General features: G+C 40.2%; 2 protein-coding genes across 6 annotated transcripts; both read right to left on the bottom strand.

The window, feature by feature from the left end:
• Positions 1-483: 483 nt before the first annotated feature.
• Positions 484-7318, bottom strand: gcat (glycine C-acetyltransferase). Its single transcript, XM_032586778.1, has 9 exons — positions 7034-7318; positions 5332-5462; positions 4438-4539; positions 4184-4330; positions 3047-3201; positions 2780-2862; positions 2284-2455; positions 1411-1532; positions 484-1327 (listed from the first exon to the last, which is right to left on the bottom strand). The coding sequence occupies exons 1-9, from the start codon at positions 7251-7253 to the stop codon at positions 1176-1178; spliced, it is 1284 nt and encodes a 427-aa protein (XP_032442669.1). The 5' UTR covers positions 7254-7318; the 3' UTR covers positions 484-1175.
• Positions 7319-8147: 829 nt separating this feature from the next.
• tom1 (target of myb1 membrane trafficking protein) lies at positions 8148-20554 on the bottom strand. Of its 5 annotated transcripts, none has more exons than XM_032586773.1 (16): positions 20368-20554; positions 17745-17829; positions 17566-17644; positions 17310-17459; positions 15563-15697; positions 15336-15470; positions 13726-13842; positions 13401-13531; positions 13271-13313; positions 13066-13195; positions 12434-12497; positions 11028-11097; positions 10576-10641; positions 10136-10198; positions 9584-9623; positions 8148-8806 (listed from the first exon to the last, which is right to left on the bottom strand). In XM_032586773.1, the coding sequence occupies exons 1-16, from the start codon at positions 20528-20530 to the stop codon at positions 8712-8714; spliced, it is 1566 nt and encodes a 521-aa protein (XP_032442664.1). In that variant the 5' UTR covers positions 20531-20554; the 3' UTR covers positions 8148-8711. The 5 variants fall into 5 exon arrangements, with proteins under 5 accessions (XP_032442664.1, XP_032442663.1, XP_032442665.1 ...); XM_032586772.1 differs by having other exon boundaries at positions 13401-13534; positions 20368-20552; XM_032586774.1 differs by lacking the exon at positions 10576-10641 and having other exon boundaries at positions 13401-13534; positions 20368-20549.
• Between the last annotated feature and the right edge of the window lie 2489 nt (positions 20555-23043).

Raw genomic sequence — 23043 nt, 5'->3', positions numbered from 1 at the left:
ATTTCAATGATTTAAACTTAGCCAAATTAAAGAATCACAAATACCCGTTCCACTAATCAAAGATCACTTGTTTCCATTTTTTTTAAATGAGGTCAAAAAATATATCACAACTATTAGATATTCCACCAAATACTTAAGCCATTAAGTATTGTAACCCCCTGGTGGATCCCGTTACACCGCATTTCGTTGTACTGTTCTGCACTTTTTCCTCAATCTTCTTTAAGGTTAATTTTATTTCAGCTGATTTAGGTCATACTTTTTACATTTGAGTGATATTACTGCTGCTCTTGAGTAATGCTTCTGGATACTCTGTTTCTTCACTAAATGAAAAACAGACGTTTTAACCAAAAATTAAGCAAATCCAGATCTATAGTTTATGTTACAGCGAGCCTGGTTATTCAATTATGTTATTTGTTCTTTATTTTTGTATTTAAAAAACTGACTTTGCACAAAATTTTATACGTTTTCCTGACTTAATACATGTTTTTTTTTTTACAAATTAAATCAGATGTTCTGATCAGCTAGTACTCAGTTAGCCGTTCTGCCACATTTTTTCAGTCTGATTTGTAGCTTCCACCTGCTGCTAAAGGGTCATTTCGCAGAATTTTACAAGCTGTGCAGAACGTTTGAAAACAAAGAAACACCTAAAAGTCCAGAAGTTTGTGACATAAACGCACGTAATAAAAAGTTTGTTCATGTCACTGATATTTGACATATCAGTGATGATACTGATATAAAGTATTTGGTACTTGATATCAGACAAATACAAAAGTGGGCAGAATCACAAACCTCTGCTTGATAATTCAGTGATACGTTTTCCCCTACTTAAGCAGAAGCAGCTAACAAAAAAACATTTTTAAAATTCAAAAGACAAGTTTATTGTTTTGGCATAAACCAACCTATTAAGTCATTATTATATTAGTTGTCAAACATCACTAACGATCGCTCAAAAATCACATTCATGGATCCCAGAGAAACATCCTCTCTCTTATAAGACATAATGCAGCAGAAGTTGGATTTTCAGCCCTTACCGTTACAAATATAAACACCTACGCTCCGGCAGAAACACAAAAAGGTCAACATTCGTTCTCATCGACCTACAGGCGTAGCTAATGTTTCCGTCTCTGCTCTTCATCAGTAAAAGGCAGCGTGAGCGGTTAGCTCCTCTTCCTCCTTCAGGAGACGACGCCGTGTTTCCTTCCCGTCTGGATGAAAGCGTCCACGCAGTGGTCGATGTCGTCGTCTGTGTGGGCCGCCGAAATCTGAACCCGGATTCTGGCTTTGCCCTTCGGCACCACCGGGTAGGAGAAGCCGATCACATAGATCCCTGTGGGAGGAGGAGGAGGAAGACGGGTCGTCAGCCGAGGTTCTGTGTCAGTCGTGGGTTTCGCCTCGGGCGATTCCGCTCACCGTGCTTCAGCATGTCGTCGGCCATCAGAGAGGCCAGGCGGGCGTCGCCCAGCATCACGGGGCAGATGGGGTGGGAGGAGCCTGCGATGGTGAAGCCCGCCTGCGTCATCTTGTTCCGGAACCTGGACGATGTTCAGAGGAGATAAAAAAAAACAAAAAAAACACAGATAAATGTGTTGGGTAAATCGATCGATTTTCTTAATTGGGCTGACACTAACATGTCTACCTTCAGACATGAAAATCAGCCAATGTCCCGTTTTTGTTGACAATACTCACCCCAACGTTGCCATCGAGCAACTTTTCAGCCAAAAAAATAGTAAAAAATTGGTAATGCCAAAATTGGAATCATCAGGGTAGGGCTGGGCGATAAATCGATTTTAGCGATTAATCGAATTTTTGGGTTTCAATCTTTTTACATTTTTTGGGGGGAAAATTTATATATATATTTTTTTCCATTACTGCTCTCCTTGTGTTTCCATAGTTCAGAGTGATGTCAGTAGGCCTGTCACAATAAAGTTTTTGGACAACAAATTGTCCCAGACGTTACTGCGATAAACGATAACATTGTTGTTTTGAGACAATTTACAAGTATTATTATGCTAGTGTCATAATGCAAAAACACATTCTCAAAGATCAATAAACTTGAAATTATTCTGAACATTTAACATCACAATAAAGTCGAAATAAAACAAGAATGAAGTCACGATAATATTAATGGAGAACTCAAACAAGAAAAAGATTTTCTTTTTGAATGGAATCATCAAAGATTTTTCGACATTAGCGGAATTTTGACAAAGTTTTGCTCCGGAAAAGATGGAAACGCAGCTAAAAATGGAGGAAGAGTTGGCTTAACGTCTGCAGGGCAAAACGCACCTCATGGTTTTGGCCGTCATGCTCTGCGCGATCTCGTTGGAGGCGAGCAGCAGCTCCACGGCGCGGGTGGCGCAGCCCACCACGGGAGGCGGGAGGGCGTTGGAGAACAGGTAGGGCCGGGACCGCTGCCGGAGCAGGTCAATGAGGGGCTTGGGGCCAACTGTGTAGCCACCTGAGGGAGAAGACATGGCAAAAGAGTTTTATTTAGAATTTCTATTCACGAAAATTCACGCAAAAAAAAAAGCAACCGGTCCACGTGTTATTTAAGCTAATGGGTTCAAGTGATGCCAACTCCCACCAGCAGGAGGCAGCGGTTCTTATTTTGACAACACCGCCGAGGCAGCCTCACTTGATGTTTGAGCTTAGATTTAATTGTGGTCCCAGCCTCCAGGGTTCCCATTTTTCAACATATCTAAACAAAATCCGTTAGAATTTTCATGCAATTGAGTCGTTTAAACGTGCAGAGTCGCCGGTTCTCGTGTGGAAGCAGACGTACCTGCTGCTCCGCCCAAAGCTTTCCCCAGAGTGGAGTTCACAATCTGAACTCTGTCCGTCACTCCCAGGAGCTCGTCTGTCCCTCTGCACACCAAAACATGGACGTTTAGTCGCCTTTCAGCGACAACAACCCCCCCAAAAAATGACTCAAATTCTCAATATTTCCTCCTTTTTTTTTGCTTCCAAACAGAGCAAAGCATGATTCCAGGTGTCCAAATCTTCAGCAGCTGCACATCTCAGTTGTTATTTGCCTGTATTTGTGCCTCACCTGCCCTGAGGCCCCAGGAAGCCGGTGGCGTGACATTCGTCTATGAACACCATGGCCCCGTACCGCTCGGCGAGGTCGCAGATTCCTCGCAGCGGAGCCACGTCTCCGTCCATGGAGAAGACGCCGTCTGTCACCACCAGGCGCATCCGAGAAGACTGAGGAGGGAAAACACACGAGGGCCACCGGATCACGTGTCAAAGTCGAGGCTGGAGGGCCAGAAACGGCCTGCCGCAGCTGTTTACGTGGCCCTCCGGACTCCAGAGGACATCGGTCGCTTTGGTTTTTCACGATTCTGCGACCGTGGAAATTCACGCAAAATCTCCACATTATTTCACGTTAATGCATAACTGACTTTTTGTTTTGTTTTGTTTCAATGTTTTTTTAGTTTTTATGCATCTCCAGCACACTTCAGTTAAGAAGCTGCAATATCAGTGGGAAAAAAACACACACAAAAAAAGTGAAATTAGATAATTACACACGATCAGGTCTGATATAATTCAACCATTTTGATCAATAGTTTTCAAAAACTACCACTTGTGACTTCAGTCTTAAGGTTATTCATTCCTTTATGAAAATATATCCAATCAATCTTGAACCGTTTTTGAGTTATGGCCTTTTTTTTGCCACCATCAATTCTACACTAAGTAGATATTTATCTTTTTGTTTCAAGATCAAGTTTATCAAAGTTACCAAGGTAACATAACTAAGTTTGTTGCACTTTTGTTTGTTGCAAAAATGGTAAAAACACTGGGCTTAAGTAATTCCAACTCCCGCCTGCAGCTGGCAGTGTTTCTTTTACAAAACTGCTGCCTCCACCTCACTTGGTGTCAAGTTATAGTCATGGTGTTTGACAAAAAGTCACATCTAATGCCATAAAATAAGTGCAAATATCTCAAAATTCCTCGCGAATATTTCTAAATTAGCATAAAATTTGTGATTTTTGATTGAAAAAAAACAAACAATTGTGAAATCCTGGAAGGACTGATCAGTGTGAAAGATGTTCAATATCATTTTAAGAAGTACAGCCATTTATTCATATTTGAACTGTTCGTTAAAGGGTTTTATCAATATATTTGGGCACCTTAAGAGCATATTTAAAGGGCAAGTACACACAAAAAAACACACACACACACACACCTGGGCCTCTTTGAGCTTGACCTCCAGGTCACTGAGGTCCATGTGTTTGTAGCGCAGCCTCTTGGCCCGGCACAGGCGGATCCCGTCGATGATGGAGGCGTGGTTGAGCTCATCCGACAGCACGGCGTCGTCCGGGCCCAGCAGGACCTGCGAGAGGTTAGTTCACGCTTTACTGACCACAGCGGGCGATGCTTCTTTTTGTTGTCCTCCCCCCCACCCCGGCCTCTGGCGGCGCCGAGTATTGCTAGACGTACTTCAAACAGCCCGGCGTTGGCGTCGAAACAGCTGGCGTACAGGATGCAGTCCTCCCGCTCATGAAACTCGGCCAGCTTCTGCTCCAGAATCTTATGCAGATTCTTTAAAACAGGGAGACCAAAAAAAAGCTGTTTTACATTTATGAAACCAAACGGCGACCTGGCAAAAATATTAACCACAAACTTAAACACATCATAGGGATTTGCCAAGTTTACTGTAAAAATATAAATCAACAAATAATAATTTTTTTGCTTGATGACGTAATGAATGTGCCAAATATTGATTGTGTAAAGAAAGATTTTACATAAAATCAAGAAAATTATGGACAGCTTAATGAGGCTTTTATAGAAAAAAACAGAGTGTGTTCAGTCAGAGGCTTCTTCAGATTCGTTGTAATACAGACTGCTACAGGATATTCCTTTCCAAAGATTATTGCATCACCATCTGCAAGAATCTGCTAAGAATCTGGAATTAAAATTAGCTACAAAATGTAATTTCTATGTCAAATCTATAACATATTTTATCATTTGAATCCAAAAACTAAAAACTTTGATTATACAGCGCAACATGAATCAATATTTATATATTTTTTTTTCAACAGTAGAAATAAACATAAGTTTCCATTTTATTTCCAATCTTGTTTTATTACTTTATTTATTTATTTTTTTCCCCTCATTTGCGTCTTGGCAGGATTAGTCCTCCATACTGAATTTCGTTTTCAGCTGGATACCAAGATAAATGGAGCAAAGTGCACTTTTCACATCACTCAAAATGATGCATCAATACCCTCCCACTTCACAATCATGCATGTTTTGATGTTGCTCTATAAATCCCAGAAACCATCTAAGAATTTATCTCTTTTCTGGCTCTGAACGCATTAAGCACCGTCTTACCTGTGTCCCACAGATGAACCTCACAGAGCTCAGTCCTGCGCCGTGCGTCTTCAGCGCGTCTATTCCCGCCTGCACCACTTCCGGGTGACTGGACAGGCCCAGGTAGTTGTTGGCGCAGAAGTTCAACATGCCTACAGCACGACGTTTTTCAAAGTAAAAAATGAAAAAGAGGAATAAATAATTTCACAATAAAGGACGTGACATCACAAGAGGTCCTCAGATTGACACAGAGCGGAGTGAGGGGCGTAAAAGACTCTGGACGTTCCTCACGCGTGACAGTTTCGCGCATGTCGGGTCACGACCTGAAACAAGCGGGGTCAGTGTCTGGGAAGGGGGTCAACGCAGAAACGTTAGCAGCGCCACAGAGGGTCTGCTTCGCTAGCAGGACGGCAACAAGGCAGGAATTAGAGCTGCTGCCATGGAAACTGAGCATTTTATAAACGGTTCCGCGTCAAACAAAACAAAAAGGAAAAATCTGCGAGAGTGGTGTCAATTAATAAGTCAAGGAAATTGTATTATTTAAAGCTACACTCTAGACATTTTCATAAAAATCCATTAAACTCATCGGTAGAACATCATAGCTGTCAGTTTTTCCTATTCATTTTGCTTTGTTTCAAAATGTTTCTCCAAAATCAAATTATATCGTCTTAAAAAAGCGTTTTCACACACATGCCGCTGATGACATCACAGAAGGCAACTGATCAGTTTTTTTTTTTTTTATGGACATAAATTGTCATAAAAATGTTAAAACCCGACGTGCAATTTCATTCCGTAGTTGCACAGTTTTTATCTAGTGGAAACGTATTCTGGTTCTGATCATCTTCTGGTCTACTCCTAGAAAACATGGCGTAAAATAACCTCTTATCAAAAATAAAATAACTCCTACTGGTAGACTAGTCATTAGCAACATATATCCATATTATAAAACATCAAATATACAAAAATTACTTTAAACCAGGAAAACTCGGGTACAGAGATCAAAAGGTGCAAAACGGTAAAATGGCCACCCCATGAATTGTAGTGCCTCTTGTGATGTCATCAACTCATAATACAAACAAAGCCCTCAGCATTTTTTTTCCTGCAGTGTTCCTTCTTAAAAAGACATTTATTTTTTGTTAATATATACAGTATTTCATAATCTAATTGTTTTATTAGATTTGTATACCTGTTATTGTAAAGAAAACACACCATTACAAAAAAAAGCTTAATTCTCCCCCAATAATAAATAAATAAATCGGTGGAGTTTACACAAAAAACGTAACAACAAAACTATTTTAAAAATGTGTGCACTGCTTTCAATGCAGTCGGTTGCAGATTTTAGAAGCTTCTTGCATATGGAAATACAAAACGTTAAATTAAAACTAATAGGATCTTTTTTTAAGATACTTTACATATCTTTTTATTAGCTCTTTGTCATGTTTGGCTAAATTATAATTCTATAAGGTGCTATAAACATAAACTCTACTAAAACAGAAGCAGTGCTGGTGTTGCTGTGCAATCCTGAATGCTTTGCTCAAGTAAATCTACTTTTCCTGAAGGCTCATATGACGGAAGCAGGACTTTTAAATGGCTGCTGTGTAGAACTGGGTTGAATTTGACTTGTGAACTTACTAAAGCCGAGCACAGCCCCCTTCCTTTGGGCCGGGCTTTTCAGGTTACTACTTTATATAACTTGTGGACACAGTAACCAGAAAGCACTCACTGCCACGGCTGCCTTCCACGCTGATTTGTGGACCCTGCTTGGAGGTAATGATCCTCTCCGCTTTCCACGTGCCTGCGGCTCGGATGGAGTCCAGCTCGTGCTCCAGCACCGCTTTGGCCTCCGCGACAGCCGCGTAGCTCCGTGTCAGAGCCGGTTCCGAGGACGCCAGGAGCCCCCGGGCCGGTTTAACCAAACGCCGAACAGCTTTGCCGAGAGACATGTCGCTTCTTTGATGTCACGCTGCACTACAGTTGAGATTCTAGGCCTGCGCGATTGCGTCACCTAATGCTGATGGGTGTATCTGCTCTGGACCAATCACATGTCGCAGATTTTCGTCCAATCAGATTCAGAGCTTTTTGACTAAGTTATGCTACGGTAGCTGGCCGTTTGTGAGATAAACTACAGCAGTAATAATTCATTTGTTATCAAGAAAATAATTCGGAGTTTTTTTTTTGTTTTTTTTTACTATAAAACCGCATTAACAGTAATAACTTTTAGCGCGAGGTGTAGGTAATAACAATGCTCGGTACACCTTCCTTATTAGCCTAACACGCAAACATAAACATGACCTCACGGTGACCCTTAAGAGTGAAAATATTAGGCTTATAGCATTTGCTTTCCCACGTCACATTTATGGTTCCTAAAATATAACACATTGTGTAATGCTTTTATTTTTAAAAGGCCGATGGAAGGTAAAATTAGTTTTTATTGTATCAGAAAATGGCAGTTTCTAATTACTTGTTCATTTTTTGGGGGGGGGAGGAATGCTATCCAATGGCAAAATAACACAAATCCGATTCATATTTTTAGGGGAAAAAACACAGAGCGAAATAAATAAAAGGAACCTCTGCATTCTTGAATTAAGCTACTTATGTCGGCAGCATGATGACGCTCAGTTTTTTCTTTGGGAAAATTGAATTGGACTGAATTTCTTCTCTTCTTTCTTTCTTGACCCAACCTCTACCTTTTTGAAGTGTGCTCAGAGTGCAAGATTTCACAGCCACTGTTTCATAGTAAACAACGTGAACCGCAGAATAATAAATCGCAAGATGAAAAAAATAACAGTGACAGTTTGGATTTGGAGAAAAAGAAAGAAGACAAGACAGCTCTGACGTCCAGTTAATAGCTTTAGTTTAATATCTGGCAGCAATTTGTCATGAATTTCCGTCATTTTGCGGAAAAGCTGGAAGTACAAAACCTGGAATTTTTCCACATCCAACAAAAAAAGTGAAGCATTAAACAGTAACAGTATGTTACATCAGAGCTTCACTTACAAGTTTACGGTGTTTTATTTTAATTATTTTTTAAAGTGTATTTTTACCTTTCATGTTACCAATATATATATATATGCTTATATATATATATTTATATATACATTTCACAGCAGTATAATACATAATATATCCTGCAAAGTGTTTCTTTGTAACATTATCTTTTATTCCCCTCTGAATGCCAGGAATGTAACTATATAGAAAATGTGCAAAAGTTTGCTCGCATACAAACCCTCCAGCAAAAACATTCCTTCACCAGCAGGGTTTTCATCCAGTTCCCAGCTCATTTTCTCGTCCAGCGTTGTTCCTCGAGTGTCACTTCCACGTAACGACCCTCCACTCAATCACAAGTCGGGACGCGCCGGCCAGTGGCGCCGGGGGGGTTGGAGGTGGCCCACCGAATGGCTTTAGGACTCTGAGTAGCTGGCGTCCTGTGAGGAGCCTCGCAGGGACGGCAGGCGCTCCGCCGCTTTTGCTCTTTCTGCCAGAAACCTGTCGAACTCTGCCGAGAGCCAAAAACAACATGATTCAGAGTTTGAGTCGTGGCTGACAGCTCCAGGTTAACTGGAGAGGAACATAAAAAAAAGAACACATAGAATGTAGAGAAGGTAGGTCCTGATTAGTTATTAATAAATCTAAATCCTGCTGGAAAGCGCCATCTGCTGGTGAAATGCATGAGCCAGGCCTGTCGAAAGAAATTAATAGTATGATGAATTAAAACAATGTTAATAATTACCACTTGCATGATTTTTTTTGTTTTCTCTTTTCTCTCTCTCTTTCTACCAAAACCTGAATGACAAAGGTCTTTAGTCTGGTGCTTTGGTCTCAACTAGACTTTTTTCTGAAAGACAATTTTGCTTACAGAAACGTCATAATTTATTTTATTAGTTGTTTCTGTTGTTTTGTTTATTTATTTTCCAGTTCCTGTGTTAAATGTTCAGTAGAGTTTAAAATGTATCGATCTTTGAGAATGTGCTAAGCCATTACCATTACATTACTGGAAAATGGTCCAAAACAACAATATTATTGTTTATCGCGATAACTTCTGGGAGAGTTTATCGTCCAGCAACGTCTGTTATCGTGACCAGGCACATTCAATATTTCTATAAAACAGAAAACAAACCAGACTGCGCCCACTGCTTTAAAAAATAACAGTTTCATACATTAGTTTCAGAGAACGGTTTCTATCTAATGGATCCACTGGTAACCATGGCAGCCGAATAAAACGCTAGCTAGAATCAGTGAGTCATTCAGCAGGACTTAATGTTTTAATCCTCACCTTCACTGGTCACACCCTCTGAGTCTTCATAGTCGTCGTACTGCATTGCAGAAAAAAACACACACACACACAAAGAAAACATTTTCATTCACCTCCCTTGTTGTAGTGTTTTGTCAAAGTGCTGGCAAAATGATTTCAAATAAGTCCTTTTTTTTTAAATTTCAGCATCAATACTATACAGTGAAAGTGACAGAAAATTCCAACCTTTGTTTTGTTTGTTTTTCCTTCACCCTGAAGAAATGTGCTCAAACTAAAACCAATAAAGACCAGCAAATACAATATCCTGCTGTTTTCTAATTGCACATGTTATTGTACAGAACTGAGCGAAACGAAATAGATTTCCAACATAGTCGAAAAATCCTTCTCAGAAAAACCAAATAAAAGTTTCTCCAAAAGTTTGCTTGTTTCAACGGTTTATAATTTTTAGAAGTTTTATAAATGTAGAATTTTTAGAGAAGACTGTGTGCCTTTAATATTTAAACTACAGTAAAATAGGTGTAACACGTCAGTTGGAACATAAACAAATCAGCTTCATAAGATCTGGTCGCTGACCTCGTCTTCCAGCTCTAGCCATTTCTCGACATCGTCCATGACATTGGACTGGTTGATGGGAATCTGAGGAGGAAGGGTAGAGCAAAGGGTCAGCGGAGCCGGAAGTGAAACAGCGGAATCGTCATGCCACCAAACCACCGAACACAAATCGAAAGCGAAAAGGACAGAAGACTCAAACTGCATCGCCAACCAAAACGAGGAACGGAGAAAACTCAAGAAGTGAGGAAAAATGTCGACACGTCCCAAACAATGAGGTGGTGCTCTCGGAATCAAACACCAACATGCAGACCATTGGAACTGGCCTCAAAAAATATAAATAAAAATTTTAATAAGTAAAATAATCGTCATAAACAGAAATAAAAGTCACCCACAACACGTGCGAATGGCAATACAGGCACAAAAAGCAAGCGTTGGCACGCTAGCTGAGAACTCAGACCCACCATTCCCCTTTTAATCATCCATTCTAACTTTGGTGAAGAGCTGTGGGTCGAGGCTGGACTCTCATCCTTCGTGCACACACACACACGCACACCCCGCACACACACACACACACGCACACACACACACACACACACACACACACACACACACACACACACACACACACACACACACACACACAGAGTTCATTGAAAAGGAAACACTTAGAGAGACATAACTATTCCCCCAAAACTCACCACTGTGTTCATAGCACAGACGCTATAAACACCCTGTTTAAAACCTAACTTTAAGCCCAACTTGACTTTTTTTTTTAACCATTTTAAGCTGCTTTCACCTTAATGTTCACGTGTGCTCAAATGTCCCATGACAGACAACAAGTTCAGTCTTGTGACTCTCAAATCTGTAGGAATCCCAAATGCCACTGTGTTTTTTTTTGTTTTTTTCTTCTTACCAATCTGGAGTTTTGTAAACTGCTGCCCTGAGCTCGAGCCAGATCGTCCGCTGTCACTTCATTCGTATCACTGAAAACAAAAGTTTTGTACATTAATTAACTGCAGTTAGAGTCATTTACATAAGAACAAGGCAAACCGGGTGAAACGATTTCAGCAGAAAACGCAACTTGCCACAAACATGCAGAATTACAGAATTTGCGTCGCTTTTGTCTGCAACTAAAGGGTCTTGCATCGTGTGCTTACAATATTTTTCTCACATGGTTGGAGTGATATGGTTATGCCGGATGTGCATTAAGACAAGTTTGGATCCTTTGGATTCTTCTGGCCGAACAAATCGAGAAACTTTCCATCTCTCAGCTGCCGCAGGATGACAAGATAACTTACATGATCGATATCTGATATTTGATATTAATATTGCTCCTCTAACTGGTATCTACATGTGTCATATACATTTCCCTACACTTCCAGTGTTTTGCAGAAGCCTCTCTGCTTCAGCTAACCCCATCCCTCCAGAAACACATACAAAAGCAGCAACAAGATGGAAATTAATATTGTTTATGAATATGGACCCAGTTTTATTTACCTGATATGCTAAAAAATGAACACCATTGGCAAATACAGATGTTTGATGCAGATATATCGAGTATCCCTAGTTTTAACATTTGGATTTATTTCTATGCAGTGGGGGGTGCTGATAACTAAAGCAGTGGGCTAATTAAACATTTTCAAAGTTAGCAAAAATATTAAAGCACAAACCTTAAAAAAATTGCTCTGCTTTTAATGGATAAACTCACATGTGCCCACCACCGTTGGCATGCTAAGAAGAAAGTTACTTGTCCTAATCTTATAGCACTAATAATAAATTAGTTCTGCTTCTGCTGACACAAAAACGCTACAACCAGCATGGTCTGGAAAAAATAATTTAGGGTTCAAAGCTAGCAAAAGTGCTAAAGCGTTAAGGAATTTTATTTCCCCCCACCGTTAGCCCACTGCTGTTGCTTGGCATTGCAACTTGTCAACTATATCTTCACTCTTGTTAAGATGCGCAGCAAAGCAGTTGGCATTTTCACTGCTGGATTTGGGAATGTCTTGAAAATCCTAGAGTGAAGATGAACGACTGCTTTATGCTCACAAACTCTGCTGTTTTGGTGCTGCTAGCCGTGCTAACATTACCCATTTTGCTAATATAAAATGCTAAACACAATAAAAACTTGTCAATTCTAAGGTCATTTTGCCTTTGTTTTAAAACGATGTCACTTCTTATAAAATATAAATAAGAGAAATTCAAATCGGCTAAGATCAGTAACAAGCAGATAAAAAATAGCGAGGAATTGGAAACAAAAAACTGTTCAGCGCATTGCTGGTTTTAGCCTTTTAGAATTGATTTGTAATTTCTTTTGTTTACCTTGTTAGTTGCTGACTTGAGATGTTTATTTTCTGCGACAACATGTCGTCTGATTCGCTTGTACCTGAATATGAAAAAAGAACAGGAAGCGTTGTAAAAAGGATAGAACAACAACGTAAAAAGAATTCATGGCAAAATCTTTGAATAAGATATTCAATTGAAAATGGTACAAAAACAACATGCTTCATATTTATACAGAAAAACGCCACATTAAAAATGTAAAAACAAATACATCGCTCTCCACATTTATTATCTATGTAAACAGAAAAACTAATAAATCTATGTTTTTATTAAAGCAACATATTACACTTCAACAGGTACATGAATTCAATGAGAAACAATATTTCCAAATTAAGAAATAATTGTACTGACTTGACTTAATTGATTTGTGTAATTAAAAAAAACCAAACACAAACTTAAACAACCAGATGATTCTCTACATCAAACACCAGGCAACATTTCTAGCAGGCACTACAGGCAAAATATAAATGTCACTCCATAATATATGTGTAAAAAACCCCACAATATTTCAGTTTCATCACTTTATGACTCATCTTGGTACCATTTATAGCTATGAGCGAGCTACAGAAAGCGAGCTGCGTTTCGGACACGGTGAGAAATGCGGCACTTACTCAGCTTGGCCATCAGACTGTACAAACTGTCTGGCTTGGACAGACTGAGGGAGCTGTCGCTTTTAACTGAGGCGATCCCTGATTGGCTGACGGGTGAATAAAGGTCCGACAGGTTCATATAGTTGTCGCTCTGCAAGAAATCAAAAGAAAAGTGTAAAATCCAACTGATGCACGACACTAATAAGAGGGTATTGCTGTTCTTTACCTTCTGCTCTGTGCTTTGACCGATCGTTAATCTTCTTTCAAACCTGTAAACAGCAAAACAACCAATGGGGATTAAAAAGCCTTAATGAAGAGTTTAATAATAATAATAATAATAATAATAATGCAGTCACCTGTGGTAACGAGTGAAGGCAGTGTTCATTTCATCGTTGGTGGCCAGTAATTCCTCGATCAGCTTCTCCTCGCTGAGTCTGGGGATGATCTTCACAATCCTGTCTTGCATTTCCTTACATACAGTGTACAACTGCTAATGACACAACCAGACAAAGCATGTGTGGGTGGGTGGGGGGGGGGATTGAAGGGCCAGATGTAGCACGGAGCGCATGAAGCACTAGATCAGTTAAGGGTACCGCAGCGTCATCAAGCCACAGGAGAGGAAGGAAATCCACAGTGACGCGGCTGGGAGCGCATTCAGCTCCGAGACGGATCCATTTTTACCTCCAGCAGCTCCATGTCTGCCTGCTTCGCCGTGACCGGGTCCAGCTGGCTCATCATGTCCGACATGGTGGACAAGTTGCTGCGCACCACGCCCAGCTCCGTCTTCAGCATCTTCACCTGCAGCGACACGGCGAGTGAGTCGAAGGGCGCAGCGACAATCCGAGGTGCGCTGAGAAATCGGTCGGCGACGGCCAAACTAGGGAAGCACCGATCCACTTTTTTTCACTTCCGATAACGATATCTGAGGTTTGAGATCGGCCGATTCCGATCCGATGCAGGAGAACAATGCCGTGTTGACTTACAATATTTCTATTTTTTGAAACGCAGACATAAATGTGCTGAATACCACAGTAGCTTCACAAGCATGGTCAAACATATAAACATATAGAGTTAGACTGAACTGATCGGGCACTTTGCCACAATCCCTAATCTAGAAATTTTTGTTTTGATAACAGGACGATACAGATATTACTATCAGATCGGTGCATCTCTGGACTAAAAGGTTGAAAACAACTAATTTCTTTTCCAAGCAGTGACTCTACCGTAGCTAAGCACTACATTACTTTGCAGCCACACTTTTCAGTGTGAAAGTAGGAACTGAAGGAAGAAGACTCAAAGTTAGTCGTTTTGCTAGCAGTGTTAGTGAGGTGCCTAAACAGGAAGTGAGGCTGCTGCTTTTAACTCGGGGTGAGATTTCAGGAGTGAACAGGAAGCTGAACGTTTTAAAGTTTTCCTCTTCAACAACTTTATCCAGATTACGCTGGATTAGGAAGTCTTGGAAGTTTCGGAAATCTCTGATCTTAATATGAAAGTAAAGTAAATCCACAGATATTAGTGCTAATTGTGCTAATCATGCTAATTTGCTAATATAGAGCAGATTAAAATTTCACATCTGTGATCAGTTGTCTTTGTTTTGAAATAGCAGTGGAATGGTGCTTATCTGCAGAGCTGTGTAACACAGACTGCTCACTCACACGCACAGTGTGACGTCGCCTCTTCTCCTAGTGTAATTCAACAATCATCTGTCAGTGCAGAGTTTCAGAAGGAGCAGGAGTTTTTAAAGCGACAGAAGCCCAATTTCAAGGCGTTAAATTAGGAAGGCAAATGACTTTTAAGTCATATTTAACACATATAGCATTTTAATAACAACTGAAGTTAACATAGCTACTTTGTTACGCTAGAAGATGGCAGAAAAATACTGTCCCTTTAGAAAGATACATTTTCTATGGTTTTGTTTAAAACCCCTAAATAGAAATTAGCTAATTAGCTAAAACTTGTTGGAAGGTCAGAGCTTCACAAAACTAGTGATCCGATATCAGCCACAAACACTCCTGCTGGTTGAGTGACTCAATTCTTAGTGAAAGGAAGGATGAAGGTTAAAGGCCAAAGTAAGAAATAGAAATAATAAGCAATTGTTAAACCACCATTGCATCACTTTCCTGAAATAATGCCCCCCCCAAATTTTTGCACAAAAAAAAAAATTGGCAAACTTTTTCTGTCAAATTTTAGAAAAAAAATGACTTGGGCTACTATTTTAGGAAGGTGACGATAGAGAAACTGAAATTGTCACAGCGCGGTGACAGTCAGCTGTTGTCTTCCGGCTGCATCACCTGGCTGGGAGTGAAGGCGCCGGCTCCCTCCAGGGCCAGTCTGAGCTCAGAAGTGTGAGCGGGGATGAGAGGAGGTTTAGAGGACAGGCGCACAGCAGATAGAGCAGTGACAGCGGGCCCGTTCGCAGGTAAAGTCTGCATGCGCAGAGGCAGCGAGAAGACAAGAGAAAAGGAATGAGCAACAGACAAGAGGAGGCAGATCGGAAGCACAGCAACGGCGCCTGCACCTTCTTCGGAGCCTGAGCCGACGGGTAGCCGTCGAGCTGAGCCGCCGGGAACTCCAGTCCCTTCCGCCGCAGGTCTTCGTACACCGACACCACGCCCGTCAGGTCGGGCGAGCTGCGGAATGCGTCGGCCCACGCCTTTGTTGAGGGAAGAGACCGCAAGTTACTCACAGGCAATGACGCGAATGAGACCGGGTCCAGCCCGGGCTCTTTGTTCCACCTCGGCTCCACCTGCAGAGCCTGGTGCTCCACTAACAGTGGCACTAGCTCAACATATTTTACTTAAGTGAAAAGTAACAAGTAGTTGTCCAAGAAATTACTCAAGTGAGAGTGAAAAATTATTTGTTAATAAGGCGTCTCGAGTAGTAACTGATCAAAAAAATAATCAATCATTTAATGTTTAAAAATGACATCATCAAACTGAAGCTATGTGGAAATTTTCATATTTTAAGGACCTAAATGTCCTAAATAACATACAGTATTTACAAAATAGCAAAATCAGGCGAAAAAAAAAAAAAAAAAAGAATCCAAATCAGTTTCTATCAACATAAAACTTTAAGGTGTGTATCTGTGTCTGGTGAATTTTTGGTAAAAAAAAAATATATATATATTATGATTTTGTTATTTTGTAATGATTTTCATATTAGTCATTAAAACAAACACAATTTCCACATGCTCTAAGTTTATATTTATTATTTTGTAATTCTCTTATTTAGATAAATTACTTTCTTTTTTTATTCCTTAAATACCAAAATTTGCTCATATCTTCATATTCTGACAAACTGAATGACGTCAGCCATCAAAACATAAAGTTTTGCGGAAAAGTTGGTATTTTAAGGACTGAAATTAAAATAATTTAATCTAAATAACATGATTACAACAAAATCATCTCCCTTTTTTTTTGTTTTACCACAAATTCACCAAACAAAGATACCCACCTAAAAGTTTTTAATCAATGTTTTATATTGAAAGAAACTGACTTGGAATTTTTTCCCCCTGATATTTGCTTTTTTGCAATTCTCTTATTAAGATGAAATGTTTTCTTTTTGATTCCTTAAAACACTAACAGTTACACATAACTTTACATTTTGACAAACCAAATGACGTCACACACCAAAACATAAAGTCACGTGGAAATTTAGGTATTTTAAGGGTATGACAATAATTCATCTAAACAACATGATTACACAAGAAAACAAATTCAGGCAAAAGAAACCCTAATAAAACTTCTAGAAGTTAGCAACACTTCACAATAAAGTCCCTCAAGTAAAAAAGTGTAGTAAAAATTCTCCCTTAAAGAACCTATTTCCGGCGGCTGCACAGTGGCGCAGTTGGTAACACCTTGCAGCAAGAAGGTCCTGGGTTCGATTCCCAGCCGGGGTCTTTCTGCATGGAGTTTGCATGTTCTCCCTGTGCATGCGTGGGTTCTCTCCGGGTACTCCGGCTTCCTCCCACAGTCCAAAAACATGACTGTCAGGTTAATTGGTCTCTCTAAATTCTCCCTAGGTGTGAGTGTGTGTGTGAATGGTTGTTTGTCCTGTATGTCTTTGTTTTGCCCTGAGACAGACTGGCGACCTGTCCAGGGTGTACCCCGCCTCTCGCCCGGAACGTAGCTGGAGATAGACACCAGCAACCCTCCCGACCCCATTAGGGACAAAGGGTGAACAGAAAATGGATGGATGGATGGAGAACCTATTTCCCAAAAAGTTACCCAAGCAAATGTAACCAGTTACCACCGAACTCGGCCCACCTGTATGATGCCGAGGACTCGGTCGTGTACGACCTGCGGCGGGTTGTTCCTGGGGATGATGGAGCGCACCAGAACGCCCTCGATGAAGTCGCGCGTCGTCACCGAGGTGTGAAACCTGTAGCCGCAGTTCTTCACACACGTCTCGAGGACCTGCGCTGGGAAAGAGGATGAGGTGGGAATCCAACAAGCCAGAAGAAACCAAGCTGCTCCAATTCCAAGATTTCACACGACGACAAAAAGCGGAACCGGCGCTCACGGTAAGAGCCAACATGATCTCCTTGAAGTTCTTGTTGGCCACAATCCGTTTCTTTATGGCTCTGACTGCGTCTCTGGGCCTGGAAGTCAAGAGAGGTGACAACAGTTACGACGCGTGGAGGCTCGAGGGAAGGGCATGTTTCTGATGAAGACAGATAACACGCACACGCGGATACACACCCTTCCTCTGAGCTGTTGATTATGTCACAGATTTCCATGTTGAGTTCCCAGTCTTCAGATGGTAAACTGGAGTTAGTGGCACGCTCTGTAAGAAACCCCCCCAAAAAGTCAAGAAACGCAAAACAGCGCGCTAATGCTAATAACAAAAAAATATGACATCTATCCATATTTATGCATCACATTTTTTATTGTACCATTAGCAGCTGGTAAATCTTTTTATTCTTTAGCTTAAACATTTAACTACAGTTCTGTACATTTTGAAATTAGAAACTATACATTAGCAATGCACCGACAGGAAAAATTACTTTAATTTTATAATTCTATCATAAAATGTATTCTCTTCAAAGGGAATGCACTCAAACCTACTGAAATGAAAAGAAACAGCAACGTAGCATAAAGCTAGCTACTACATTTTATTCAGTAGTACTTTGTGTATAAGCTGCATATTGGGCGTGGTTTACTTCAGGAGGCGAGCGCCATTGTGGAGACGCACATCTTCATTATGTGGGGATATTTTTAGCTCCTGGCTGCCTGGATGAAGGACAAACGATTTCCTGTTTGACCCAAAAAAAACCTGGAAGAATCATCTACAGCTCCGAAGAGACGGCCTGGATCAGATAAGTCTCATCAACACTAATCAGTGATGACCACAGGAAACCTAAATGGGCGCAGCTATGTGAACGCATACTTTCCACATTGGTACTTTAAGAGCAGCACACTCCTAGATACCTAACAAAAAAAAAAAAACAAACAACAAAAAAAACAGTAAAAACTACCACAAATAATGTGGAAAAATGAGTGTGTCAATATCCTTTTTTTTGGAGTGACAATAGAATAGAACAGTCCTTTGTTTATCACTAAGATGGGAAATTCCCAGTATAGTAGCTTGATTGATAGATAAATTGAGAGTGGGGGGTTTCTAGACCAGTTTTGCCAGGAGGGGGCTTCAGGGCGGGTGGCCAGTGTTTCTCCACTGGGACACAGAACAAAAGAATGAAAAACACATAAATTAAAAAAAGGTCAGTATTTCATTGTTTAATATTTTAAATCCGTCACATTTCGCAGGCTGCAGACACCTGATATAGCAGATGACAACTGTGATCCTATCTCAATTATAGATGCAACGATCCGATATTAATATCTGTATCGGCCGATATTGAAAAAAAAAATTCTACATTGGGTATTGGTGACGATGTGCCAGATCCATGAGGGCAGATCTATAACGTCTAATTCTACGCCTCCTGCTCTGAGCAACGTCATTGTTTGTTGTTTATTTTACATTATATTTAGAATGACTAATTTTGCTTTCTGATCCAATTGAAAGATTTGTTGCAGTTTATTTTTATATGCTTCACCAAGATAGACAACCTAATGCTTTTTTTGTATCAGTTTCAGTTTCTTTGCTATTTATCTTACATTGGCTATTATACTCCTGATTGAACTGACTGAACAAATTAAACTTGCGTTGTTTTTACATGTTTGACCGAGCTTGTGAAGTTACTGGTGTATTTAAGTTTGCTGTGCTGGCGCAGAGTTATCAAATAAATGTGTCATTCAGCACATTTACAGTATGTCTGTGTTTGAAAAAAAGAAAAGTTTTACGTGAATTCAGCAGATGGGTCGGTATCTAAACCACAAATATCGGTACTGGTATCGGAAGTGCAAAAAGTGGATCGGTGCATCGCTAATCCCAATGCAGCTGAAGGTAAAAGTGATTTTTTTAAATTTTATTTAATGTTAAAAAATAGCTGCAAGGGTAACAGTTGAAATTGGTCAAAAGCAGCAATCAGTGACGCAAACAGAAGCACACTGGTACACCCGTTAAGAACAACAACAATAATAACATTTTCATAAACAGTTGAAAGAAATCCACGATGTATAAGAAACTTCAAACCCCCAAGTTGGCACGTTTCACAGAAAGATGAAAACAGACCCACGAATGATGCTTTAGCGTGTTGTTTAGACGGAAGAACCCAACTGTTTGCCCTTAGCATTGTTTACAGGCGTTACATTAGAAAATGTCAATATAGGTGTACGCGCTTCCTGGTTCCCAAGGTTACCACTGTCTCTTTAATAACTGAAAACGAGCTCCTTAACCGTTGATATTAGAGCAATAATAATAATAATAGTAGTGATGTTTGAAGCCGTCAGTTTGCGTATACTAGTCAGTGAGTGGCACAGAAAAGCCAGTGTGATGTAAATGTGCTGCAGGCTGCTCTCATTTGGGTCAGATGGGGTGGTGGTGGGTGGGGGTGGGATGTCCGGCTCAGCTCGGTGCAGGTTAAAAACGGAGCCAACGGGGACCGATCGGTCTCCCAACACCTCCCCCGCCTAATCATTGTCTTCTCAGGGCGTCAATCACGCCGTAAGCCGCTGCGCCTCCATCTGTTTTCACGCGTCTAAGTTGTTGTTTCCCCCCTCCATGGAGAAACGCGCCATGTCCCGGAATAAAATAAAATAAAATAAAATAAACAAATAAATAAATAGAAAACAGAACGGAGTAAACGGCAGCTCGGTGGAGCCTGGGCGGATCGCTCGAGCAAAGCCAGTGATCGCGTTAAGGCGCTTTCTTTTTTTTAATTTTCTCTCTCTCTTTTTTTTTTCTTTTGCGTTGAGAGCTCACCGATTAACTGGCCCACCGGCGAGCTGAACGGATTCCCCAGCAAAAACTCCATGACGGTGGACGGTGAGACGGTCCAGCGAAGCCCCGACGTCTCCGGGCCCTCGCTGCTGCTGCTGCCGCTGCTGCTGCTGCTGCTTTCTCCAAAGTGGAGCACCGAGTGCATCAGGCTTTAAAGGGAAAGCAGTCTGCTACTTATCAGATGCTCACTGTTACAAGGTCAGTACGCTGTAACTGCGCCCCGCGGTGGCTGCTTGGATGTCTGCTCCATTAAACTAATAAATCATTAAATAACAGAAGAAAATATTTGCATGCAATAACTGTACGAGCTTGCAATCACTGTATGCTAACAGTATGCAGTTACATAACTGTATGCTGTATACAGTTATGTATGTATACTGTATGCTAACAGTATGCTAGCATACAGTATGTATACTGTATGCTAACAGTATGTATACTGTATGCTAACAGTATGCTAGCTAACAGTATGTATACTGTATGCTAACAGTATGCTAGCATACAGTATGTATACTGTATGCTAACAGTATGTATACTGTATGCTAACAGTATGCTAGCATACAGTATGTATACTGTATGCTAACAGTATGTATACTGTATGCTAACAGTATACATAGTATGCTAACAGTATGCAGTTATGTATACTGTTAGCACACAGTGTACTGTATGCTAACAGTATACATAACTGTATGCTGTATACAGTTATGTATGTATACTGTATGCTAACAGTATGCTAGCATACAGTATACATACTGTTAGCATACAGTATGTATACTGTATGCATACAGTATACATATACTGTATGTATACTGTATACATACAGTATACATATACTATGCAGTATATGTATACTGTATGCTAACAGTATACTAGCATACAGTATACGTACATAACTGTATACAGCATACAGTTATATATGTATACTGTATGCTAACAGTATACATAGTATGCTAACAGTATGCAGTTATGTATACTGTTAGCATACAGTATGCTGTTAGCATACAGTATGCTGTATGCTAAAAAAATCTCAGGATCATTTTCAGATCCTCACCACCGAAATAAAGAAAAAAATAGAAAAGAAACTATTTATTAAAAAATGTAATTTTGTAATGCATAACCGAACGACGGAGTATTGGACCATACTAGGAAAGGTTTTGTTAAAAATGCAGTCCATACTTTCTGAAAACTGCCTCCCATTTTACAATCACGCGACGGAGTTTTAGGGCCACGCGAAACAATTAAAAAAACAAATACAATTACGAGATTAAATTAATAAAATTACGACAATAAAATCGAAATAATACAAGAAAACAAAAACAATCACATTTCGAGAATAAAGTCATATTTCGAGTACAAAGTCATAATATGAAAATAAAGTTGTAATATTATTACTTTTCTCTCGTAATACTTCTTCATTGTTGTATGTAGGACTCTGTGCAAAATAAGTTGCCACATAGTGTGACTCTCTGATCTTGTCACGTGTCTTAGACAACTTTGACTTAATCGTGATTTAATCACGGTAAGTGTACGCCCATGGAGGGAGTTGCTGAAAAAGCTGTTCTACTTTGAGTCATCCGATCGGACAGAATTGATTTTTTAATCACAAAAGTTGTGATTTTCTGGAATGTTTCACATTGGGGATTGTTTCACTTTGTGGGGCGTGTTTGCTAAAATATGCCCCAAATAAAGAACGTTCCAAATGAAAAAGTGAAAACTTACCTGAGGCAAATTTTTCCACTATCGCTCACTCAAATCAGTGGGGGGGAACAAACAAGAAATGAGTGAGCAGAATATTCCAGATTGAAATGCTTTTGAAGGTTAACGCCACAAATCAGTTCAGTCTGTAAAACCCAAACATGGACGGCGTTGGTGTCAGAGAAGAACTGGTGGGTTTGTTGTGTTTCATCATAATGACTCAGAAACGGTGGTTCACTCTTACTGCCGATACACTTCACTGCCATCACCAGCAGGTGACGCAGTTGTCCACGTTTAGAAGACCTGTTCAGCTGCTTCCGCTTTCTACTGTATATCTTCAAATGATCATTTATGGCACATGCATAATTTCTTACTAATTATTGCCATTTTAGTGTGACAAAAAGAATACTCTGGGATCTTTAGTTCGATTATTGTGGAAAAATGACAGATAAAAATTTCTGTGTGGCGGACTAGGGGCGCACTGGCCTTTATTGAAGATGCTGTATGTAACAAAACATTTTTTTTTTTTTTTTTACAGATTTATTGAAAAGGTCGTGACAGTATGGCATGAGACAGAAAATCTCCGAAAAAAATCGAGCTCCTTTGCCTTCTCCCAGTGCTAACTAGAAATAACCAATCAGGGTCAGAAGGTGGGTCTTAGTGCTGTCAGTCATGCTTATGTACAGCTTCCCCCTTGCTCTCTGCTATGCTGCAACTTCTTCCTCATAGCAGTTGTGAATGCTAAAGCTAGTTAGCATGTCCACCACTGATGGTGGATGAACGGTTTTCCTGTAATGGTAAGTTGTTTCTCCGCCATTAGCACTTTTAGCAGTGAGTACATGAGGTTGATTTACAGAGCTAAGACACTCCTCCTGGTTCGGATTGGTTGTTTTTGGTCAGGTTGAATCAGTAGCTATGCTAATCATTCGGAGAGACATAGTAGCTCAGGGAATAGATAGAGTATAT

The sequence above is a fragment of the Xiphophorus hellerii genome, chromosome 16 (assembly GCF_003331165.1).
Source record: "Xiphophorus hellerii strain 12219 chromosome 16, Xiphophorus_hellerii-4.1, whole genome shotgun sequence".
NCBI classification, from domain to species: domain Eukaryota; kingdom Metazoa; phylum Chordata; class Actinopteri; order Cyprinodontiformes; family Poeciliidae; genus Xiphophorus; species Xiphophorus hellerii.
This window is presented reverse-complemented; position numbering and strand designations above follow the sequence as displayed.